Source organism: Takifugu flavidus, chromosome 7, assembly GCF_003711565.1.
Source record: "Takifugu flavidus isolate HTHZ2018 chromosome 7, ASM371156v2, whole genome shotgun sequence".
Classification (NCBI taxonomy): domain Eukaryota; kingdom Metazoa; phylum Chordata; class Actinopteri; order Tetraodontiformes; family Tetraodontidae; genus Takifugu; species Takifugu flavidus.
In genome coordinates, this window is record NC_079526.1 from 14,234,619 (window position 1) to 14,257,269 (window position 22,651).

Consider the following 22,651-nt stretch of genomic DNA (forward strand, 5'->3'; position numbering starts at 1 on the left):
TTCATATAAAATTAGATTTACATTTCAAATATATGTAATATTTAGATTTACATCTCGACTGTCGCATTCAGCTAAATATGAGAAAACTAGTTGCGAGTGATATTTTTACATTTGGAGCCCGATACTCCTGTTTACTGAGCTCAGAGAGTCCAATCTTCTGTTTGACATTTTAAACAAATAGAATATTATTTGGTTTAAACATTTATTCACTGAACAACTCGGGATGGTTTCAAGTATGTTTTTATGCAACTCTCTCAAGTCTGAGCAGATCTGTTTACAACTGACCTGTTTCATTCACTCTTCAGTCAGATTAAGGTGCAGATTAAGGTTCTGACCTCAGTTCTGAAGTCCAACTCCTGTCTCCTATGAGAGAACTGGACCTGAGTGACAACAGGTTGCTGGAGTGAAGCTGCTGTCTCAACATGAGACTCCAGCTGATTAACTGGTGACTCTGAGGTCAACAGATTATTAAAATCAGTCCAGACTGATTCAGTCCTTTTGGCAAAACAGAGATTTTCCTGTTGGCAAGCTTAAGGAGTGGTACAAACACAAAAGAATCAGCCAATCAGATCAGATTGATCTGATTAAGTTGTCATGGCAACAGAAAGTTAATCTGGATTACTGCTGCCAGAAGTCCTGATACATTGAAATTCCAAGTGAACGGTCTTATTTAAGACAAGAAGGCAAAGAAAGCAACAGTTGTACACAAAGTGCAGCAACCCCCTAAAAGAAAATAAAACCTCTGGTGAATTTTCAAAATAAATAATCCTATGTTTATGGCAGATAACTTTCAACTACGTAGAAGAGACCAGCACTTGCAAAATATAGTTGGAAGGAAAAAAATAACTGCAATACAAAATAAATAATCAAGCAATTGGAGTGAAAATATTGGAATCACCCACAGTAACATCCCCAAAATCTGAATAAAAAGAGCTCCTCCTCTGCTGGAAGGGAACAATTGCCATCTTTTGTGGCTCCTTTCACGCGCTACAGGTTGGTAATATCACGCGATCGCACGTGAAGTCGTTTTCAACGGACACGGACATGCAGCCAAACTGCTCCACATCCGCTGAATTGTCAGAATAAACATGTTTATCCAGAAAAAATCCATTTCCATTCATTGCTAAAGGATAGCAATGTGTTAAAATGTCTTCTATGCTCAGAAATAGTTTTCATTGTCTGAGTAGCGTCTCACCAACATCCAGCTATGGCTTTTAGCTGTCATGTTATACTTTATAAATTAAATCTAATCTGGGATGATGCATTTACTGTCCTAAATTGGATTTTCTAAGAATATTTACCAACAGCTCAAAAGAAAATTGTACTTATTTGACAGCAAATGATCATATTTAGTTAGATTGAGGGCAAAAACCTTCCAGATAGATGTTTCTGAGAACAGAGTGATTATTGATCTGATGCATGTTTCATCCAGTTATTCCTGGACTGCAGCGGTGATACATATAATCTTTTCTCTATCGTGCTCAGAGGTGGATGATTTCCAAGATGTTTCAGGCTTTATTTATGCAGTCGGCGTTATGAATTCACACATGCTGCTCCCTGGGTTCAGACTCGCTGTTTACATAAAGGTGAACTGATCATATTTCCTTCCCATGTTCCTCTTTTTTCCACCATAATGCGAATTAATTATGTCTGAATTTCCCATGGGTGGACTTTTTGTATTCTATTTGCAAGTCCAGGTGAATATTTGGTGAAGCAATTAATTTAAGTGGCAGTTCCTAAATTAGAGGTGAACTTGTGGTTGCAGCTCCACTGACCTCAAACTGTTCAAGCATGGGTGTCTAATTTAAGCAGCAGCAGAGTCACTAAGTTATTAACTATGAGTCACAATGTTGCATTCTGCCCTTTACTTTGTGTTTCCTCTCACTTTTCCAACTAACACGCTGCACAAAATATACATCTGACCCTGGAGTCACCATACTTTGGTGACAGACTTGCCCCAAAGCTGAATGCGCGCGCGCGCGCACACACGCACGCACACACACACACACACACACACTCTTACCTTCCAGGCTCCCATTCGCTCTCGGTAGGCGTTTATTAACGTTAACTTTCTTTCCTTCCCCATGATCGAGGATTCACACAATCCGGGACTTCAGTTTTACGCGTGCTCATTTACGCACCGTGGCCAGGACCCCGCGTATTCAGCGTCTCTCCGTCACTCCGGGGTATCCGCGTGTGTCCAAACGGGAGGAATCGGTTTGAGGCCTTTAAGTCGGAAGTTAGGGGCCACTTTTGCTGTCATGTGATCCCAGTGGACAATGTTTTTATTTTAACTTATATTGCCAAGGTTTTTTTTTTCGTGTTAAATAAGCTCAAGACAATTTATTCTAAAATGGATTCTGTCTAATTTATTGTTACATACGCGCACGCGCACTCACGCAGGCGCACTTTCCGTAAGGGTGCAAACCACCTCCGTGTTTTTGACCAATAAAGTCGCACTGAGATTTATTAGCCAAGTTTTTCCTGATTCAACCTGACTCTTAAATCTTGAAGTTTCACTGGAAGCAGAAGCAGAGCCTTCGGGAACCATCTGTTTTATTAAGTTAGAGTGCTTGTTTGTGTCCCACCACATGCCGGAGAGCTCACACTGATGTGAGAATGGGAGTCACTCAGAAAAAAAGAAATCACCAGGTGAACTTTGTGGTAGTAAATCTCTTAGCAACACACTGTGAGCCACTTTAGGGCCCACATTTGGAATTTATATCTGTCTCCATGTTCCTTTTAACACATCTGCTGTTATCAACTCATTAATTAAGCTTGTGTCAACTCTACCGAGAGAGCTTGGTGTGGGAGAGAAATATGACCACAGTCACAAGCAGACATCTGCTCCCAACATGCTGATGTTGCAGAAGATTAGTCTTTAAAGGGCTTGTTTCCAGGAACAGCCAGAAAAGGCGAAACTGTCAGGCAGCAGAGAGTGATACGGACACCTTTATGTTGTGAACTTGGTGATTATTAATAGTAGGCTGTGCCGCCGGATTTTGGCTTCTGTCAAAATTGTATTTAAATTTTATGTATTTTACCTTGATCTTTATGCCTGATATCACCTTAATCATTCACCATGGTTTTATTATTTGTGCTGCTTTCAAAAAGCAATGTAAATGCAAAAAGAATGCTGTGAAATATTTTCTTTGTTCTCTTTTGATAGGAACTCAGTCAGGCGCTTGAAACCTGAGATACTTAAAGTGAAATCGGAGGGGAGAAAAAGGTTGCCCTCCTGTGTTTGTGTGTGCATGGACACAGAGATCTACTTGTTTTAGAAGATAAGATAATCATCACTCAGGTGGCACTATGCGAATTTTAACTAAAAGGTGTTTATGCTTTTGCAGGCGTTTTTGCAGGATGAAGCCACCGTAGTTTCTCCAACAGAATCCACGGAGCTGCTCATACGTCATTGAGATTCATCACATGTTTAGATCAGAGCAGGCATTAGTGGCTCCATTCCTTTGTCTGAATAATTTGAATTCCATTTCCTTTCCACTTAATGGAGGACTGCAAGTGGCTGCTAAGACAATGATCTGCACTTTTCTTTTGTGTCTTTCTGTGAGATAATCCTCACATCTCTGATTCTTCTATATAAACAAACAAAATCAGAACAAAATATCTGTTTTTATCTATTTCTGCTTGATTATCTTATCTGTTTGCCACATTGAATGGTTGTATAAAGTGCATACTAGAGTGTCACTCCAGTGAAGTTTATTGCTAAAAGATAAATGCAACAATTCTGATTTTACCTTTTGTTACATACCATATTTTAAGTAGCTTAAACTAAGCTACTGGTTTTCAAATATACAATTTCAGAAATCATAGTATTCAGTCAATCAAATTGACGTTTATAAGTTCCATTGGACAACTGGACTTTGTCCTCCTCGGGTTCTTAGAAGCACCATACCACCACCTGCTGGTCAATTTTTGTTCAACAGTCTTACTTATGTTAATTTTTACTTGGGTTTAGCCTGCATTACTTTTTCAGTGTCATTTGATTTAAACAAAAAACAAACACAGTATTTTAAGTTTTACATGTAAAATACATTGAGATAACAGGAAAGTAAAAGGAATTGTTAATTCTGCTGGTGTGACTGAATCCATCTTCTTTAACGGTTTATCCAAATATCGTCTTCTTTGCTGTTAAAGAGCAACATCATTCATTAAAATTTAGACATCCTTTCACATTTACCTTACTTTTATGTACAGTGATCCCTCGTTTATCGCGGGAGTTGCGTTCCAAAAGTAACACGCGAAAAGTGAAACCGCGAAGTAGCAACTTTATTTTTTTTAATTATTTTACAATGCAATACTGAACAGTAGAATGAAACCAAACATCAAAACCTGTTTTAAAGACCAAAATTTGTTTTTTAAAACAATATTTTAATCTAGTAATACAAGATTGGAAACATTGTCACTCGCGTATTTCCCAGTCCCAGCTGTGCCTCTGCGTCCTGACTCCGCTCCGCTGGAGCGTCTGTTTCTACTTAGTCTTTCTCCGAGAGAAGAACATTGTTATGGGTAGTGTTGGCGCTCTTTCTTTTTCTGGGCAAGAAGATTTTTATAAACGGATATGCCACCTTCAATTATATTTGAGAACTGCAATGAACGACTCATCAAAGGGTCCCATTCTTGTGCCGTGCGCTGAAGTTCAGTGGCCATTCTCACCATGGTGCTAAGCGACCAAGTGTTAGTCCGTCCTCCTCCTCTTTATCAACACGTGTGTCTTCAATTGAAAAAATGCAAACGTAAAGTTGGCAGAATGTACAGAAACGAAAACTGTTGACAAGTGAAAAATCAATACAGTACAGCGTCAATATTTTATTTCTAGACAACAGTAAAGCCCCTGAGCCAATCAGGATTCAGAGGCACTGTAAAAAAAAAAAAAAAAAAAAATCCGCGAAGCAGCGAAGCCGCGAAAGATGAACCGCGATATAGCGAGGGATCACTGTATTCATTTACCTTTTTCCGTAACAGTATATGTTGTTATCATGCCAGCTTTAATGTGGTCTGTTACATGGCAGTGGAGCAACCATGTGCCTGGGTACTGAGGACGCATCTTTAGTGTCTGATAGAAAGGTGATCCAAAAAAAAAGTTTGAGTTTCTTTTTTAATGTTTTTTTGTATTGGTTATTAAAATTAAATACCTTTGACGATATATGTATCAAAGAAACTCAATTTACCTGGAAGGTTGCTGGAAATAGCTCATACACGTCAGTGCGATGTGGACCACCACCCAGCTAGAGGCGATAGAGAGTTAATATTCCTCTTATACCATGATTCAGCATGTGTGTCTAGAGTTAAATACCTTATATTCAGCACTGTGTCCATGCCAGTGCACAGAATGTATGTCCACATCAGTGCCCATTCCCATCAGGTACCAGTAGACTTTATCACCAACTTCCATGTTCAAGCCATCGAGATTGCCGTACATTTGTCCATTGATGGCTGCGTACACGAAAATGGGCGCACATTTTAGATCACTTAAGATGGTGAAAAATATCTAAAATGTCTATCGAGAAGATTTCTATGTTATCTCACCGTGCATCTTGTTGCTTTCTATAAAGGACTCGTCGGTCTTTAAATTTGTAGGAGGGTTCCTGATGTGTGTTCGAATGTTTTCATCTAGATACCTGTTGTAATGTGATTATTTCGGAACCAATGTAACAACAGGACATTGTTTCTATGAGTACATACACACTACTGTTCTGACATCATAACCACATAAAATAGTATTTAGTTACCAGCTTTCGTTCTCATCAAAAATCAGGAAAAGCAAGGCAAACTCTTCTATTTCTTTCTTCATACCAAGGGTTCTGAAACACATAATAAAGTGAATATCAGTACTTCTGAACTAAGACTTAAAGGTCTCCTTTTATGTGCAGAACTCACCTGGCCCAGCTACGGCGACAGATTATCAAGGGGCCAATCAGACCACTGTATAGATCCTAGCCAGCAGATAGAGAAAATAAGTGTGATTGTGTGTGTGTGTGTGTGTGTGTGTGTGTGTGTGTGTGTGTGTGTGTGTGTGTGTGTGTGTGTGTGTGTGTGTGTACCTTGACAACATCAACAGTAGAGTAGTATGCTGATACAGAGCACTCTTCTTGCTCTGTGGTTGGACCCGTATTCTTTGTGACATACCAGTAATACGTATGAGTCTCCCCTGTAATGAGAACATATATGCCATGTTTATATGTAACCCAAGAGATTATTTGGGAAACTTCATAACTCCCGTGTTTGTCTGCAGCCCTGCCGTCTGTCTGTACCTGGTTTGGTGTGGTATACATCAGGCGTGTCTGTTTTGACTCCGTTTGCATGGATTGAATAAGGCCTGGATGCCATGTTTTTAAAAACCACCTTCACTTTGTCTCCCACATTGGCGTGAATCATTAAACCTGTATCAGAGACAATGCAAACTTAACCACAGAGCAGAAAATAAGGCTGAATGTGACACAGATGTGAGATCCAAAGAAACAAATTGAGGAGCGTCACCAGCTGAAACCATACCCATTATTCCAAGGTGCTCCGTATCTGCTGTCCTTTCCACCTGCTTGGTGAATTTGTCACTGGTGAACTGACGGTAGACAACCTTCTTATAGCGGGACCCTATAAATCCAGCCTGCTTGTCCAAGAAGACAGAACCAGGACTGCAGTAAGAGAGAGAGATGTTATTTAGCAAAACCTTAGATGGATATACGCTTTGCTGGTGCTGTAAAAGTGCTCGTGTCACTGAAAACGTGCCAAGCATTCAGATCGACACTCAGGAGCTTCTGTACCTCTCCTGACCACGAAAGTTCTCAGTCTCCCATATGCGACTGGGAGAGTAATCCCACTCTATTTCCACGGCAGCTATGTAGTAGGTCTTTGAATGGAGCATAATTTCACTCTGACGCTGAAATAAGCCACATTTCTCCACAGTGTAGTTGGCTCTCATCCCACCACGATAATTGGAAACTGTAGGCGACACCACCTCAAACTGACCTGGAACACATATTTTTTGCATAGCATGTTCAGAATAAACACTCACAATGAGGAACAGAAGAAGCCTGTGCGTCCTTTATGAACTCATTGTAATCTGCATACCCATACTGTCGGGCTCCATGGTAACAGTGTGGGAGATGTGAGGGAAGACATTGATAGAGTCTCTCCTGTTCTGAAGGTAGATAAATCTGTTCCCTTGGAAGTAAAGGCTGTTTATGTCTGACTCTGAACCCAATCCTGACAGGTGCCATGTTACTTTATTGCCCTTACACATGGTCAGACCTGGAAGGCTCCTGAAGACAAACCCATTGATGGCTAGAAAAGAGTCAGAAAAACACCAAGTGGATGATTTTTGTGCAGACAGATTATATATTTCACATCTTTTCAGAGGGATTGTGAGGGAAACAAGTCCTTCGCACCATGCATCTTGTTGCTTTCAATGAAGTCCTCATCCTCTTTGTTAACAGTGGTAGGAGCACTGGTGAAGGTCAAAATGTTTTCATCCAGATACCAGCTCAGATTCTCATCGAACACGGTGGCCAAGAGATGGAACTCTTTATCATAGTGTTTCTATGCAAAAAAACCCAAATAATAGAAAAAAGAAAAGGAATGTTACATGGCCAAAGAAGTTTACTAAGAAAGCCAATCATAGCGCAGTTGGCCATGTTGTAGAAAGCTCGATAATCCCAAGACTAATTTATATATTTAACTGTTATTGTGTGTTCTGAGATTCTTACCTGCACTCCTTTTTTAAGAGATCCAGGTCGACAGACAAGAAGTGGTCCAACCAGCCCAGAGCTGGTATCTTTAACAGGGTCGACTGCTGAGTAGTACAGATAAGTCAGGCAGTCAGCCTCGCCCTGCACTGGACCAGCACCTATTGGAACCGTCCACTCATAGGTGTACACTGAGCCGGGTTTGACCAGAGCAGCTGGGAGAGGGGTCACCACTCCTGGTAACGTACATTTCAACAAAGACCATTAAAAATGCTGGGCTTACATGCTCAGAGTGTTAGAGGTAGTAGGGTTCAACGCACGTGGCTGTTTTTTCAGCTCCCTCAGTCTCTTCTCTGTGTAGGACTCTATGCAGACCAGAAATGGTGGAGAAAAGGGATGAGGAGGGTCTTCACTTACATTCCATGAACATATTGTGTATTTGTGTGCAAGTTAGCAACCTTCGAGTTCATTGAAATAAAGCGTCCCATCCTGCTCCACACTGTACTGAACACCATGTGGTTGCATACTGTAGGGGCGACTGGCTTTGTTCTTAAATACCACACTGATGGTGTCCTTTTCTTCAGCTCGGATCACCGGACCTAAATATGCATTAGAATGAGATATTTAGTCAACTGACCCGACGCAGCAGTAATTACTACAGTAATTTTGCAAGAAGGAAGTAAATATAGTTTCATTGTAACAGTAAATGTCATAATTATAAACTAAAATGAGGATTACATTTTTTTAACATACTCAGTCTTGCTTTCCTTGCTATCTTAAATTCATTACGTCACATGATGAACATGCAGCCCAAAGCCACAGCCTACTCTGATTTACCCAGTATCCCGAGGTGTAGCTCCTCTGGTGTCCTCAGCATTTTGGTCATGAAGGTGTTGTCCGAGTATTCCACATAGCGAACCTTTTTATAGCGGCTCCCGATGCGGTTCTTGCCTCTGGTTAAAAACGCCTCAGCCTCTCTGCACCAGTGCAGAAAATATGAATTACATTGTTATTTCTTAGTATGGTCCTGAATTATGGGACTACTGTGTACATATGCACATGAACTAACTCATCATCAGTGGGTGTGGGAGCATAGTCCCAGACTTCTTCCTCCGCAGCTATAAAGAATGTTCTGTGCTCGCCGTGAGGTCGTGGTTTATGGACATTGGGGAAACATTTCTTGATCTCAAATAGGGCTTGCATTCCAGCTGAACAAATCAAGAAAACAAAGTGTTTGGAAATGGAACACGTGGGCTTCTGTTGTGTTGTGTTGTGGGACCTTACCCATCAAGTGGTCGTTGACAGTGCAGGTCAGGAGCCAGTGTCCAACATTGTCAGCCATCATTTCAGCTGTAGTGCTGGAGCCGGGGGAAAGACTGACTGTGTCTGTGTGGCGGTTCTGCGCCGTCAGGATCTGGCCATGGAAATGGACTGAATGGGTGTCCACCTTGTTTTAAAGGATAACAAAACAGCAAAAAAGGGGGAATTGAATAAACATATTAATGCTTTTTCTATAGAATCCACCAGTTCCTAGCTAGTCTCACATTTAATAACTTCATCACCATCATCATCATCATCATCATTACCTCATTGCCTAAACCAAACAAATGCCAGTGGATCTTGTTGCCCTGGCAGATGCTCAGGCCGGGCAGGTTTCCATACAGAAACCCGTTTATACCTGCAGATGACACATGCATCAATAAAGAGTGTAGACGCATGCGTCCACTGTGCGTTATGGTGTATTTGGCATATTGACAGCCCTTCCTCACCATGCATCTTATTGCTCTCAATGAAGTCCTCATCATCTTTTAGATCCCTGGCTGGGTTTGTGACGTACGTCTTGATATTATCGTCCAGATACCAGCTGAAATTCTCATCAGACACCATGAAAAGCAGCGCATATTGATAATCTCCCGAGTGGTCTCCATGTAGGTCGAGAGTTCCTGGAGTTGGGAGCCAGCATCATCAAATCAGTGCTTAATGATAACATACAGTACATACTGTATGAGATGTGTACATCTATATTCACAATGTTTACATTTTCAAAGGTTCAAACACACCTTTCTTACAGATAAGGAGGGGCCCTATCAGTCCAGAGTTAATGTCTTTGGGTGTGTTGACGTGAGAGTGGTAGAATCTGGTCAGACAGTTGCTGTCTTCCGATGTGGGGGCATGGTTTTCTGTTAGGGTCCACTCATACGTCACCGTGGTACCAGGAAGCACAAGGTCATCACGCTTCTGCTCTGGCCCGGTCTTATCTGGGTATAAGGCTCCTGCAGACACACGTAAAACACTCGTGAAGTCTATTCTTGCACTTATTGTAGCATTGAGGCATCGATGCTCACCCTCGCTGCTCTTGCTGTAGTTCAGTGCATGTGGATGGATGCTGTAAGGTCTGGATGCTGTGTTCCTCAGGTGGACGATCACAGTGTCTCCTTGCTCAGATGCTAGCAGCGGCCCAAGGTAGCCCAGCCACCCTGGTTTGGTCACTTCTGTCCTGTAGGTGGCGTCGCTATATTGCTTGTATACAGCTTTCTTGTAGGTGGGACCGATTCGCTGTGGGCCTCTTTTTAGGAAGACAGAGGCTTCTCTGTAGAAAGAAACACGTTATAACCTTCCTAAATAATTGTATCAATTTAAACCTATTTATAAGTTCAGGTTGCAGACGCGTTTACATCTGGATGTCTCAAACTCCAAAGGTGTTTTGTGAACCTTGATTTAAACTCTATCGGTTTTTTATTTATTTATTTTTTTTAATTTTGGTCAAAGCCTAAAATAGAGTTTTTGCTGTTACCAAATTTAAGTGAGTTATAAAATATAGATATTAAGTGCTCAAAGGAAAAAACAAAACAGTCATCAATGGATTTTAAAAGATATTTGGTTACTTACTCGTCTTCGTCCACTGTACGGTTCTGAATGAGGTTCATCCCACTTGGAGCATAGTTCCAAGATACCTCTTCTATTCTCAGAAAGTACTCTCTTGTCATTCCAGAGACACACACTGCTGCACAACAAAGCAACACTCCCTTTAACCCCAACCGATGCATTCTGGGGTCCCCAGCACAACTGCTTCAGAGGAATAATACTTTTTATACAGATGATGAGACCGAAGCCAAACAGTGGAACTGACTGATGAGTCTGTCTGTCTGCGGACTCCAGCCCTTCTGTGTTTCTTTATACCCCCCTCAGTGACGGCATTGAAAAAGAACAAAGGTCAACAACCTAATAGTCTGGTCAACAGGTCAGACTTGCATAACATGAGACTGTTTTAATGCAACAAATGTGCTCCTTACTTTAACCGAACGGGTAGTTTTATTCTCTCTCTGACATCCATCAGGGGCAGGATGCATAGGAAATTAATGTTTGTGTCCATTCTGGTCCAGTGAGCTGACAGGGGGATTTATTTAATCCGCTCCACGCTGTCACACTGTTGTGGGCTTTCCTTACTCAAAAATGATGATGTTCTGCCAGATGAGGATTACGACACCCTGGAAACTCAGGGACAAAATGATTTCAAAACAGGGAGCGTATTGACTCACAACACAGACTCCACTCAAACTAAGAATCAATCAATATGGATGAAAGGAGGGAATCAGATAAGCCAAAGGTGCAGGAGGTGAGAAATGCTGATTTTAACTTTTAAAGTGCTAAATGACAACAGGATCTAAGAATTATAACATTTTATTCAAGAATGCACAAAAATGTGGCTCTAATATATATAAAATATCCATTCAATACTGACCAGCATCAACCAGATGCAATGAAAACATTTTCTTTCAAAAAAGAAAAGGTTCTGGAAATGAAAACAAATGTACAGTACACAATGTCATAATCCTGATTTACTCCAACATGACACATAAAGGTTTGAACTTAAGATAAAAACTTGTGTGTAAAAACAATCTCGTCAGCTGAGGAGCTGTAAAACTGTCCAAATTCAGTGTTTGCAAAGACACAAGTAGAGCTGTAAAGCTGTTCTGTAGTTGTTGTGCTTGTAAAGCAGCGCAGGCACATTTAACACATTCTTTCTAAAATTCCTGGCAGTTTCTGTTATAGCTGCTGCCTGTGTTTTAATGATTGTTTTTTTCTCCATTTTGTAACAGTTAAAGGTTTAAAAAAATATAATTTTTACTCTGGCACATGTCAGGTGCCCATGATAAAATACTGCACGTGATATAAAAGACATGTTCACCAGCAGAATGGCTGTCCTGTGTTCAGAAACAATGCAGATGAGGCCTCGGCTATACCAGTGTGTCTCTTCTGTTGCCTCTACTGTATATATGCCTGTGTGTTTATTTAAGCATTGAGGCTATACTCTTGTTTGTAGCAACATGGACGGAAAATAGCATTGATTAAACCGTTTCCCAGCTGCAGGAGACAGATGAGGAACTCCAGCGAAGCCAGACCGAGCAGTATGCACAGCAGAGTCACATTCCATTCCACAATATGAAGTGGTTGAAGACAGCGTGACCAAGTATTGGGCTGGAAGAGATACCTGCAAGAAGACAAGAGAAAACAGCTGCTAATGGCAACGGGAAAAAAAGGTCTTTTTACCCAACAGATAAGAAATAACAAACATCAAGATAACCAGACAGTTGGATATTTTAGAAGAACAGTGTGAATTTATTCTGAGGGTCCAGTTGCTGATACAACTATAGTCTAAAGGAACAATATATAATATTGTCACTTTTGGTTGTGCAGTTATACATAGTAGCTTGATTGTGTCTCTCACTGTCAAGCGACTGCTAAATGGCTAAAAATTAAATGTAAATACAACAGATACTGATAGAATCAAAAGGATTCTCCTATGTGGGCTGCAGCATGCTATTTCCCCACCTGCCACTCAGATCGTTAAATGGGTATTCCCATCCAAAAACTGTGAAGCACTGGGGACCCTTCAACAAGGCGAACCCTGATATGACAAAGCAGTAGGCAGATCCCAGCAGGCCGACCACAGCTGCAAATACAGAACCGCACATCTAGAGCCAAACACAGACACACAAAGTGAGATGTGGGACAAGAATGCATTCTTGGATGGCTGTTGCATAAGCATGTGTGAAACAGAGACAAAGACTACATAAAGAATGCTTTTACACTTTGTAGATACATTATGCTACAGAGAAAATGACAGCACGTGCCCTGCAGCACGTGCATACACACACACACACACACACACACACGCACACACACGCACACACAGTGCAGCTGCTGAGAGTTACCTTACAATGGGTCCCCTGTTTAACTGATATAGCTGGATTAGAATTTGCATTCCATGTCACAAGAAGCCGACATTAATTAGCTTAAAACCAGTAGGGGAATAAAGCACAAACATTTTCAAGGGGGGAAAACAATCAGCAGTTGAAATTTACTATGACCAAAAAAAGACACACAGAAATATGAACGCAATTATGTCAGCTTGACACAATAATTATGTTTAACCAGTTGAACTTGCTGAAAGTACTGGACTAATACAGCATCTCTAAAGAATGAGATGTCACTGATCCTTCAGAAGAGAAAAAGTTAAAGCAGTCCTTACCATTAAGCATTGATTCCAGCAGCAGTTACATTTCCCAAGGGTGATAAAGACAACAGCTGGCACCAACATCTGGAAGCACAGAAATGGGCACTTCTGAGTTTCAGTTCATTTCAATTTTCTTTGCTTTTGTTGTGTTTCAGCTCCTAAACATGGTGATAGTTTGCATTTGGATTGCCCCATTAGAAGTTTTACTGGGAATATTCAGAGCAAAACAGAATTCTATCATAGCCTCCATAGTTTTGTGATAAATACAACTGCAACATGGAAATACGGTACTTGACGTTAATGTGACCACTCATGTCCAAATTTGATAAAATTGTGTTGCCTAATGGATATGATGAATGTTTAGAATTGCTGACAAGACCAGTGGGGAACTCAGATTAGTGCATAAATTGTGCAGTCTGCTCAGAGAACCTTGCTGAAAAGGACAAAAGGGTTGAATCTGAGAATTAAATCTGTTTATTTAAAATTTTTGCTCTTTCCTCCTCCAGTCAGTCCTCCTGTTTCCTGTGTTGTCTCTCTCTCACACAGCGGTCAAGGACCTTAAATCACATCCCTACTGAGGGGGGAAGTTCCCAAGGTTTTTCATACACACAATGTTCATGTGCATCCTTACATACACATCCTGGATGTCCTTCATAAACCACTATCCAAAGAATGACAGGGTGTGTATGTGTGTGTGTGTTGGGGGTTGACAATATCGAGGGAGGTGCACATGGATAGAGGAGGAAAAACAGGGAGGAAGAGCACTAGCTAAAGATAGAATAGGCTCAGTGGAATTCAGTTTGCTCTGTGACTCTTTGGTTTCCAGAGCATAAAATTTAATACGGCAAAGGCGTAAAAACATGATTTGATGTATGATACTGTAATTAAAACACAGCAAAAGGAACTACCGTGCTCTCCAGGCTCTCCTTAGAGATTCAATCTCTCTGAAGAACCTCTAAACTTAATCCACCATCATGTCGGAATAACTGTTCTATTGCTTTTGTGCATCCCATAAATCACACGATCTCCTCCAGATCACTTCTCTTGTATTCTCCCCACATTGATTGTGACACAGAAAGTGTTGTTCTCACTATAAAACAATTTAAAGCTTTTCATTAACGAATTAGACTCAAGCTTCTCTTCAGCTTTTACAAAAACAATGACCCGGGGTAGTTTGCAGCTATGGAGATCTGTTTCACCGACTATAAAGAACTTCTTCTCTATCAAACCTTGAGGCACAAGACACCTACAAAACAACGTATCTTATTTAAGAGAGTGAACATTTACAGAACTGAGCAGTAAGTGTACTGCACAGCCATGTTAGTGTTGTCTGGAGAAACATAATCTCCCCTCTGTTTCTACTTTAGCCCAACAGAACAGTTCCGTTCTACTCGGTCTGCACATAAACCCATCAGATCAGCAACATGTAGAACAGACGGATTAGCTGGGAAATCACACAACACTCCATTGTTCTCATGGAAAAATGCAATCATGCCCCAACTTCCCCTAAATAGGAAACTATTAATACTATGAGAGGTCAAAATTTGCGCTATGGTTGGATGATACCAACTCACATAACTATGCTCAGAACAAATGTTTGGTGAGAAATAAGATTATTTTGAACACAATGATGCAGCCTTGATTATGAATGCAGCCACATTACAGCATAGGAAAGATGGTAGGAGGACATCTGCTGCATGGAAAAAGCTTTAAGATTCACAAATCAACAGTCACACTATAGTCATCCGTCAACAAGATAATAATGTGGAGAAAATAATCCAGTGTGATAAAGTTTTCTTTCCTCACCAGCAGTCCACCTCCTCCTAGTCCACCAGAGTACCAGATGAAATTGGACAAACGATCATCTTGGACATAGCTGAGTTCCCCCATAGGAAACAACAGAAGCAGGTTGGCCAAGATGGAGCACAGGGCCAGAGGCAGGAGGCCCAGGCCCAGAGACCTGGCGAAAACCACCGAACAACACATCTCTCTTCCAAATAACACTCACAGCTGCAGAGAAGAGAGGACTGGAATGGAGCTGAGAGCACAAGGAGGGAAAGAGGGGAGGGAAGTGTCAGAGCAGCTGGGGTGCCAGGAAATGAAAACAAGTGACATTAGTGTGGGTGTGTGTGTGTTTCCTCCAGCTACCATTTGGTTTTATTGTGTTTTGTATTCTTCTCAAAATAATTGATTTTATAATTTTCTTAAGATGCATTTTAGTCATTTAGCAGATGTTTTTGTCCAAATTGACTTACAGTGGGAGACATAAGCCACTATTTGATTGGAACCAACGTGAATAAAATACTAACTCATGGTGCTACACTACCTAGTACATCTGCAACTACCAACTAACAGTGCAGAGCTGTGAAGTCAACCTAAGAATGAGTTTAACTTCCTCCAGAAAGAGGAAGCGAAAGGTACCAAAGCCCCGCCACTTTATATTTGGTATCATTGAAAAGCCCTAGATGTCTCTGTAGAGAGCAAAAGTAGTTAGTAGTAGTATGTAGTATGTAGGTGGGTGGGTGGGTGATATTCCGGTTTGAAAATGTCCTCCATGGAGGAAAAATTTAAATGACTGGTAGTCAGGAATGCTAGACACATTTTAGGATTGCTCACCTTTATTGCACACAGGAGTACTTTCATTTAAAATGAAGACTATGAAGAAGAATGAGTTAAAATTACCATATTTTCACAGTTTTAGTTCAACCCAGATGTGCATTAGACAAAAAAAGTGAATTGGAAGAATAATGTGATGTGACAGCATTAAAATCTCTATGTGGGCCAATAGGGCCAACAGAGCTGCTCATAACTGCATGCTCAGCATGTTGTTTGTGCTGCTTCATAATCTGTCTGGAATCCAGAAAATCCAGATAACCTCTGCTATAATCTGGATCTGGGCATGAGCAAGCTGTTTCAACCAGGTTTAATTAAGGTTATTAAGGAAAACAGCCTAACACATGGCTCCTTACAGGGGTTGACTTGGTACCAGGTAGGATTTGGATCTGAACAAACAACAGTGAAAGTGAAAAGTCTACCATGATTCAGCAAAAGACATGATGAAGGACAACTATGACTGTGCCACTCGCTGCAGAATTTACAAGCCCTCTCAATGTTAAAGTATGTTGTCAAGGTCAACATACTTGATCAAAGCATGTACTCTCCCAGTTAGCTTTAAACAGGCAGGTGTTTTTTTTCAGCAGTAAAATATAAAACAAAACAAAAGCCTGATTAACATGTTAACAATGTTAAATGTTACAATAAGCAATTAAAGAATGTAGAGTATAGATTAAAAATAATCATCAAGAACAATAAAGTACTTCTTATGTATTTTGACAGTGGGCACAAGGTGATTCAGCACTTACATGAAATATAATTAGATTCCCACACAAAAAAATACAATTCCCAGAATTACTTTCTATGGTAAATGCTGTCTAGAATCAGAGATAATTGTGACTCTAGAATTTTTTCATGACAGTGGAAAATAGAAATAATCTTGAGAGACAAAAAATACTCAGGTCGAAAAAGCCTTTCCATTGGCTAGGCACTGAATTCTGAATTATTCCCCATCCACACAAGTTTTTCATACTACATATGTATGCAAAATGTTTTCACGTCCAGATTTCAATGAAATTCAATAAAACTTTGCTTTAAGAAGTCACTTAATTTAACTTATTATTAAATCAAATACAGAAAAAACATCTCAGGACTGAACTAACCATGCAGCACCCGGCATGCATGTTAAGCTGATATGATAATTGTCCACTAAAAGTGACCATTTTGATCTCACACAGATGTGATCACACCAGTTGGTTATTTAAAAGTGCAGTTAAAAGCAAATGATGCCTGGAGACATGAAAAATTGTCCACAAACACTGAAATGATTGACAGTCATAGTTTGCCTGCACTGCATAAGGATTGATTTGGGTTTTTTTCCAATTAAAAATGATAATCAGATCACTGACACCATTTTCACTCTTCAGATTTTGGATGGTTCCTCTATGAATGCAGATGAGGCAGGGTGGTCGGTACTGTTTGTCTAGTACCCCTGAGCACATCCATCACCTCTGGGGTCCGATCCCGCCCACAGCACCTTGGACGGATGATTAGTTTGACTGACAGATGGGCTCCACCAGTTGCCCACTGTAATGATTTGTCCCCGCCCAAACTGTGACCTCTTGTGGCCTGTGTGCATGAAAGAATTGGCAAATGAACAAATGTAATGAGGTTTTTGATTTACTTAAAAATAACCTTAATATGAGGAACAATAATGTTGATTATTAGAGAATTATTCCCTAACATATAATGAAAAGTATGTGAAATATGAGTGAATTCATCAATCATCTACTGCTTTATCTTTAAGTGGGATTGTGAGAGGGGGGGTTGAAGTCCATCCCAGCTGCACTCAGACTGGGGGGGTTACGAACTGGACAAGTCACCAGCTCATCAGTGATGATTCAGTGATGATTCACTCAAATAAATGAATCATTTCTGAACTGTCTCATTTGGTAAAAGCATTATAAAACATTTGGCCAATTTTTGTATTTTATTCAGTACCTGTGATTGGCCAGTTGACTTTATGGCCCCTCTTTATCAGCTCTTCTGCCACCTCCTGGCGGACGCCTTCTTCCAGATGGACCATCCACTGTGCAGCTGGACATACAGAAACGTTTATGCTGGTTATCTACTGTACGTAAATATGTAATACATGCATTGGTGTTTCAAAAGGGGTCTTACTTTTTTGGTCATAGTGTACATAAATTCTTGGTGCATCCAGAGCTTGTTGAGGATTCATTCCAAACTCCAACATATTCAACAGCACCTTAACACAATAGCAACTTTAATAAATAACTTATGCCACAATGAACTCATAAGGTTGAAAAGAAATATCTCTTTACCCCTCATTAGAATACCTGGACATGTCCTTGTGGTTGCATTAAACCCCCCATAACTCCCAGTGCGGCCAGTAATCGAGGTTTTTGCGAGCTGCTTGGAGAGTCGGTTAGAAGTGCTGCCATTATTGTGTGATACGGACGCTTCCCTCCAGCCACACAATTGAAGTGGTTGCGACGTAAATTGAAGAATGCACCACGATTCTGTGAGATTTCATAACATCATCATTTAATACACAGGTTTCTTTAGAATTCTTTGCTCATCATAATTTCAATAGAGGATGTGTAAAGAAGGTTCCCGACCTATTTGCAATAGTTAAACTGCAATTATAAATCAAATGATAATGGGACATTTATGTGTTACAGGCTTGTAGCGCATGTATTTATAAGAAGAAACAAAGTGTAATCACACTATAGGTCAACCCTAGAAGGAGAGTGATAAAACAGAGTAGAAATCCTCTTTCAGTGACACTGACCTGCAGTGAAAATCCACAATCCTTAGGGACCAGCCCTGTTCCAAAGCCCATGCAGTTGCTATTGACAAATGAACAAGCGTTGCCGTGTCTATCAAGTACGCAAAAATAGACGGTGTCACTTCCACCCGTCGGTCCAGGCTCCACGTCTGCCATGGCCCTACATGTACGCGTACAAACGACAGCAGAATGAACAAAAGCAGAAGGCACAAGGCTAAATAAATGTACAGAAAACAGAGATTAAAGTTTTTGGGTTATAACAGTGCATATAAATTCATGGCATTTTCGTTTTATGCTTCGAAGACACTTTCTCAACATGTTTTTAATGTTTTCTTGTTTTTGAAATATTGTAAATAAATTGCCAGCAAACGTTTTAATGCTAAATTAAGTAATTAAAAGGACAAGACTGATAGTAAGAAAATAATACTGAAGCCCATCCTGAGTAATGTATATTTATTGATATAACACGTTTTAATTACATAACAAGATAATTGTGCATTGTGTTCATATGTGCCCGTGCTCACGTGCATGTTATCACTCGTTAGTCAAAAAGGTAATATGGACTATAAAATGAAAAAACTTTTTAAAAAAACCCGAGACTTTAGTTCAAAGTCTACAGTAAGTAAACGTTTGCCAAAACACACACACACACACACACACACAACAAAATGGAGAACATAGAAGAGTATGATGGGATGGACATAAAGGTCAGAGGGAAATAAATTCTACAGTCCTATCTAATGTCAACAGAGCACAACTGGTACACACTGGTACCAAATGACACAGAGAAACACACACACTCACACACACACACACGTGCACACCCATACACACACACACACACACACACACACATGCACACACGCACACACCTGTCCATGCTGATGTGCTGTGCCCGCTTCTGGCTGTAGCTCTTGTCCAGTAAAGTTCCCAAAGGAATGGTCACGTGCTCTGGGTCTCCCAGATAACTCAAACTGTCTGTTACAGTCAAACGAAGTGCCTCCACTAGAATATGAATGTAGTCAGAACTGTTGTGGCCTAAGGCTTTACCCACACACACACACACACACACACACACACACACACACACACACAAATTCGCTCATCAGGACACCAATTACAAACAAGCAATGGTTGTCACATGATGAGCAAGAGGGATCATTGAATGGCCATCTTCTTTTCCAGAGGTTTTGCATTTCATATTTTGCAACAGGTAATTAAACCTTTATTTGAGCAGCTCTAATATGGAAATGTATTTTGTTTATCTAAATACCTTTGAGAGGAAAGCTCTCCAGGATGTTGAGGAGCAGCAGGGCAGCCAAGCCCTGACTGTTAGGAGGAGGCTCCCACAGACGCACACCCTGAGCACACAATGGAGTCATTCCCTCTGCTAAACATGTTATCAAAATCCAGATAGCTTCAGCATCTAAGGTCACTGACTTTACCTTGTAATCCGTGCTTATGGGTGTGATGACCTCACTGTCATGGCTGCTGAGGTCATCCAGGGTCATGACTCCTCCATGTTGGCGTATGACATCAACAATAGCTTGGGCCACTCTGCCTTTGTAAAAGGCCGATTTGCCACCCTCACCTAAAGTCTGTTGATAGATGAATCATAAACCCAGAACTCCTCCATTGATTACGCCTATAAAATATGTAACGATATAAAGGCATGATTTGAAGGCTAAGCCTTATGAATGTGTGGTTTAATTATTAAGGAACTAAGGAAGAAACACACGTCACGTTTGAGGAATGAGTGTAATGCTCCGGTGGAAACTATCAGTTAGGACGCTGAGGTCACTTCTATTGTTCCTATACTGGGTGGGGGGGGGCTCTAGCATCACTCTGTTTGCATTTCCCTCTGAGGAATCCACCACATTATATCCCCTCTAATTGTCTGTTTTACTTTCACTCCTGCCTTGCTCATTCCAGCCCAGTCTCCTCTCTTCAAACCTTCAGTCTACCTTCAACTTTCTCGTGTAGTCGATGTAAGACTCTGATGGATTGCATTGCACTCTTGCTTGTATAAATGATGGTTTCTAAGGATTTTATAGTACCTTCAATGTTTGTGCCAGGGCAGGATTTTTGTATAACTGTCCAGATTTTGGTGCATGACCATCAATCAGAAGGTTTCCATCTACTTCCTTCCCAGCGTCTCTCAGGGCAGCAACCCAGTTCGTCCAGTGATGAGTTGTCACCTCAGCAACAGGAAACCCCACCTCTGCAAGCTCCACTGCCCCACTCAGTACCTCCTGCAGGGACAGCTGGAGAAGCAGGAAGGGGAAACACTCTTATTACCTCACGGAAAAAAACATTCTGCAGAAAATATAAGTCCCTGTTCTGACATGGAACATGACAAAACATACGACCAACTAAATCTTGGTTGTACTTTCCTTTGTGTGAAAAAATGATACCTGAATATTCCGTAAATTACCGGCACAAAGTCCAACAGAAAAAATAAGAAATTAACCTTTTGACTGCCAAACATCTGTATGGTATCACACCAGCATGCCGGGGCCCCGGGTACTGTCACATTCAAGGCATCAAAAGGTAAAGGAGGTGCTTCTGCTGTGTAACCGAGGCCTTCTATGAAGTCCAGGGTCTGAGCTCTGGGTGAACGGCCACTATGGGCGAAAGCAGAAACTCAGCTTAACATTCTATATTATAAACAATAACTATGAAATCTGAGACATTCACCTGCCATTAATCCCTTTGATATCTCCCGTCTCTCCGTTATAAAATAAACAGAAAGCATCACCGCCGGGGCCAGTGCTACATGGCTCTGTTACTGCCAGCGCTGCTGCAATGGCAACAGCAGCATCTGCTGCATTTCCTCCACGTTTCAGAATATCTGCACACAAACACATACTGTTATACACACACACACACACACATAATTTCACCTAAACTATTCGTAATGTTGCTCAGTAGGAGTGTATGGCCTCGATGTGCCCAAATACACTCACTGCAGCATTTGTGTATGCTACCGATGAGTTGATGGATGGGGCTCTCTGTGTGGACATTTCTAAAGATTTCCTACTTGCAAAAAGGAACCGACAGATGTCCTTCTGCTGGATTGTTTCCCTCTTACCTGCCCCTCCATCACCAGGGTGTATGGATGTGCCATTGTGAAGAAGCTGCGCGCTGCAGATGCCACTTCCTGCTATCAGTTATCATGAAGGCTGTGGGAATATGTAATTCCAGATTGGTCTGACTAATTAACTGTTCTGTCAATGTGCGGCCTGTCCCATTTGGCAGGTAAAAATATATATTATTAATATATATTATGATTAATATTACAGTAATCATGTTACAGAATATTTGATGGGTCTTATTTTACATCAGACATTCTGACAAAGTTGTGTGATAATCATGGATGTTCCCTGTGACACCAATCCGTTATTTCAAGTTAAAATTGCAGCCAGTTCACTGCTTAAGGTACTGTTGCTGGAGGCAACATTCAAGCACTAAATAGAGAATAACCCGAAGGAATTTTGTTACCTATATCTGGTTTTGCTATTTGTCTGTTCGTGTTTACCATGGGACTCTCATTTCACAAAGTTTAAGATGAGCGTGGGACCGTTTTCTACTCACCCAGTCCTATATTTGAAGCCAGGGGTTGGCTGGACGCCACACAGCCGTGGAGACTCACCACAGGTGACCGTCGAGAAGAAAAAGTCAAATCAGCTTCCATCTTGTTTTCACCATAACCATAAAAAATAAGGAAATACGGGGCAAAATATCCTGTTTATAATTGTACATCGACTACTCGGATGTCGATTGAGTTAGTCTGCAGTGGAGCGGCAGCCAGAGAAACAGAGGACAGATTTTATCGATTGATCAATTTGCGTCAAAAGCAAGTTGTTTCTATACCAGTGTTTTCACAATTTACACTATTTACTGACCATATTCATATCTGGACTGACACTCTTTCGCCCACTCTTATGTTCAAATGTACACATCTACAGATCATATGTTCTGTGTGGAAAGGCTCTAGAAATTAGAGTTGCAATACAGTTAGGTAGTCCTTCATAATATTCGAAGTAAATACTAATATTCCAATATTTA

General features: G+C 40.8%; 2 protein-coding genes across 9 annotated transcripts; both read right to left on the bottom strand.

Annotated features, from left to right (window-relative positions):
- Positions 1-3,700: 3,700 nt before the first annotated feature.
- On the bottom strand, positions 3,701-10,884 carry cp (ceruloplasmin). 2 transcript variants are annotated; one of them, XM_057039468.1, is made up of 24 exons: positions 10,593-10,884; positions 10,049-10,293; positions 9,764-9,976; positions 9,473-9,646; positions 9,290-9,381; positions 8,988-9,150; positions 8,773-8,911; positions 8,541-8,680; positions 8,162-8,302; positions 8,024-8,068; positions 7,725-7,939; positions 7,407-7,557; positions 7,090-7,302; positions 6,783-6,987; positions 6,514-6,653; positions 6,273-6,401; positions 6,063-6,169; positions 5,899-5,954; positions 5,751-5,822; positions 5,548-5,639; positions 5,315-5,454; positions 5,190-5,246; positions 4,969-5,074; positions 3,701-4,146 (listed from the first exon to the last, which is right to left on the bottom strand). In XM_057039468.1, the coding sequence occupies exons 1-24, from the start codon at positions 10,748-10,750 to the stop codon at positions 4,124-4,126; spliced, it is 3,216 nt and encodes a 1,071-aa protein (XP_056895448.1). In that variant the 5' UTR covers positions 10,751-10,884; the 3' UTR covers positions 3,701-4,123. The 2 variants fall into 2 exon arrangements, with proteins under 2 accessions (XP_056895448.1, XP_056895447.1); XM_057039467.1 differs by lacking the exon at positions 3,701-4,146 and adding an exon at positions 4,272-4,732.
- Positions 10,885-11,368: 484 nt separating this feature from the next.
- Positions 11,369-22,383, bottom strand: tm4sf18 (transmembrane 4 L six family member 18). Of its 7 annotated transcripts, XR_008951555.1 has the most exons (14): positions 22,178-22,379; positions 21,281-21,434; positions 21,054-21,207; positions 20,641-20,847; positions 20,029-20,181; positions 19,857-19,944; positions 19,456-19,627; positions 18,587-18,743; positions 18,132-18,314; positions 17,956-18,040; positions 17,776-17,871; positions 15,028-15,259; positions 13,237-13,305; positions 12,537-12,679 (listed from the first exon to the last, which is right to left on the bottom strand). XR_008951555.1 is itself a non-coding variant. In XM_057039469.1 (12 exons), the coding sequence occupies exons 1-12, from the start codon at positions 22,275-22,277 to the stop codon at positions 17,258-17,260; spliced, it is 1,695 nt and encodes a 564-aa protein (XP_056895449.1). In that variant the 5' UTR covers positions 22,278-22,383; the 3' UTR covers positions 15,822-17,257. The 7 variants fall into 7 exon arrangements, 2 of the variants coding, with proteins under 2 accessions (XP_056895451.1, XP_056895449.1); XM_057039469.1 differs by lacking the exons at positions 12,537-12,679; positions 13,237-13,305; positions 15,028-15,259 and adding an exon at positions 15,822-17,403 and having other exon boundaries at positions 22,178-22,383; XR_008951559.1 differs by lacking the exons at positions 21,054-21,207; positions 21,281-21,434; positions 22,178-22,379 and having other exon boundaries at positions 20,029-20,228; positions 20,641-20,787.
- Between the last annotated feature and the right edge of the window lie 268 nt (positions 22,384-22,651).

Excerpts from the sequence above, each read along its gene's own strand:
- cp (XM_057039467.1), bottom strand. The coding sequence starts at position 10,750 with ATGCATCGGTTGGGGTTAAAGGGAGTGTTGCTTTGTTGTGCAGCAGTG. Across the intron at positions 8,912-8,987 it reads TGTCAACGACCACTTGATGG|CTGGAATGCAAGCCCTATTT; the intron begins GTAAGGTCCCAC and ends TGATTTGTTCAG. Across the intron at positions 5,823-5,898 it reads TGTCGCCGTAGCTGGGCCAG|AACCCTTGGTATGAAGAAAG; the intron begins GTGAGTTCTGCA and ends TATGTGTTTCAG.
- tm4sf18 (XM_057039469.1), bottom strand. The coding sequence starts at position 22,277 with ATGGAAGCTGATTTGACTTTTTCTTCTCGACGGTCACCTGTGGTGAGT. Across the intron at positions 19,628-19,856 it reads GGAGAGCTTTCCTCTCAAAG|CCTTAGGCCACAACAGTTCT; the intron begins GTATTTAGATAA and ends GTGTGGGTAAAG. Across the intron at positions 17,872-17,955 it reads TGTACACTATGACCAAAAAA|CTGCACAGTGGATGGTCCAT; the intron begins GTAAGACCCCTT and ends CTGTATGTCCAG.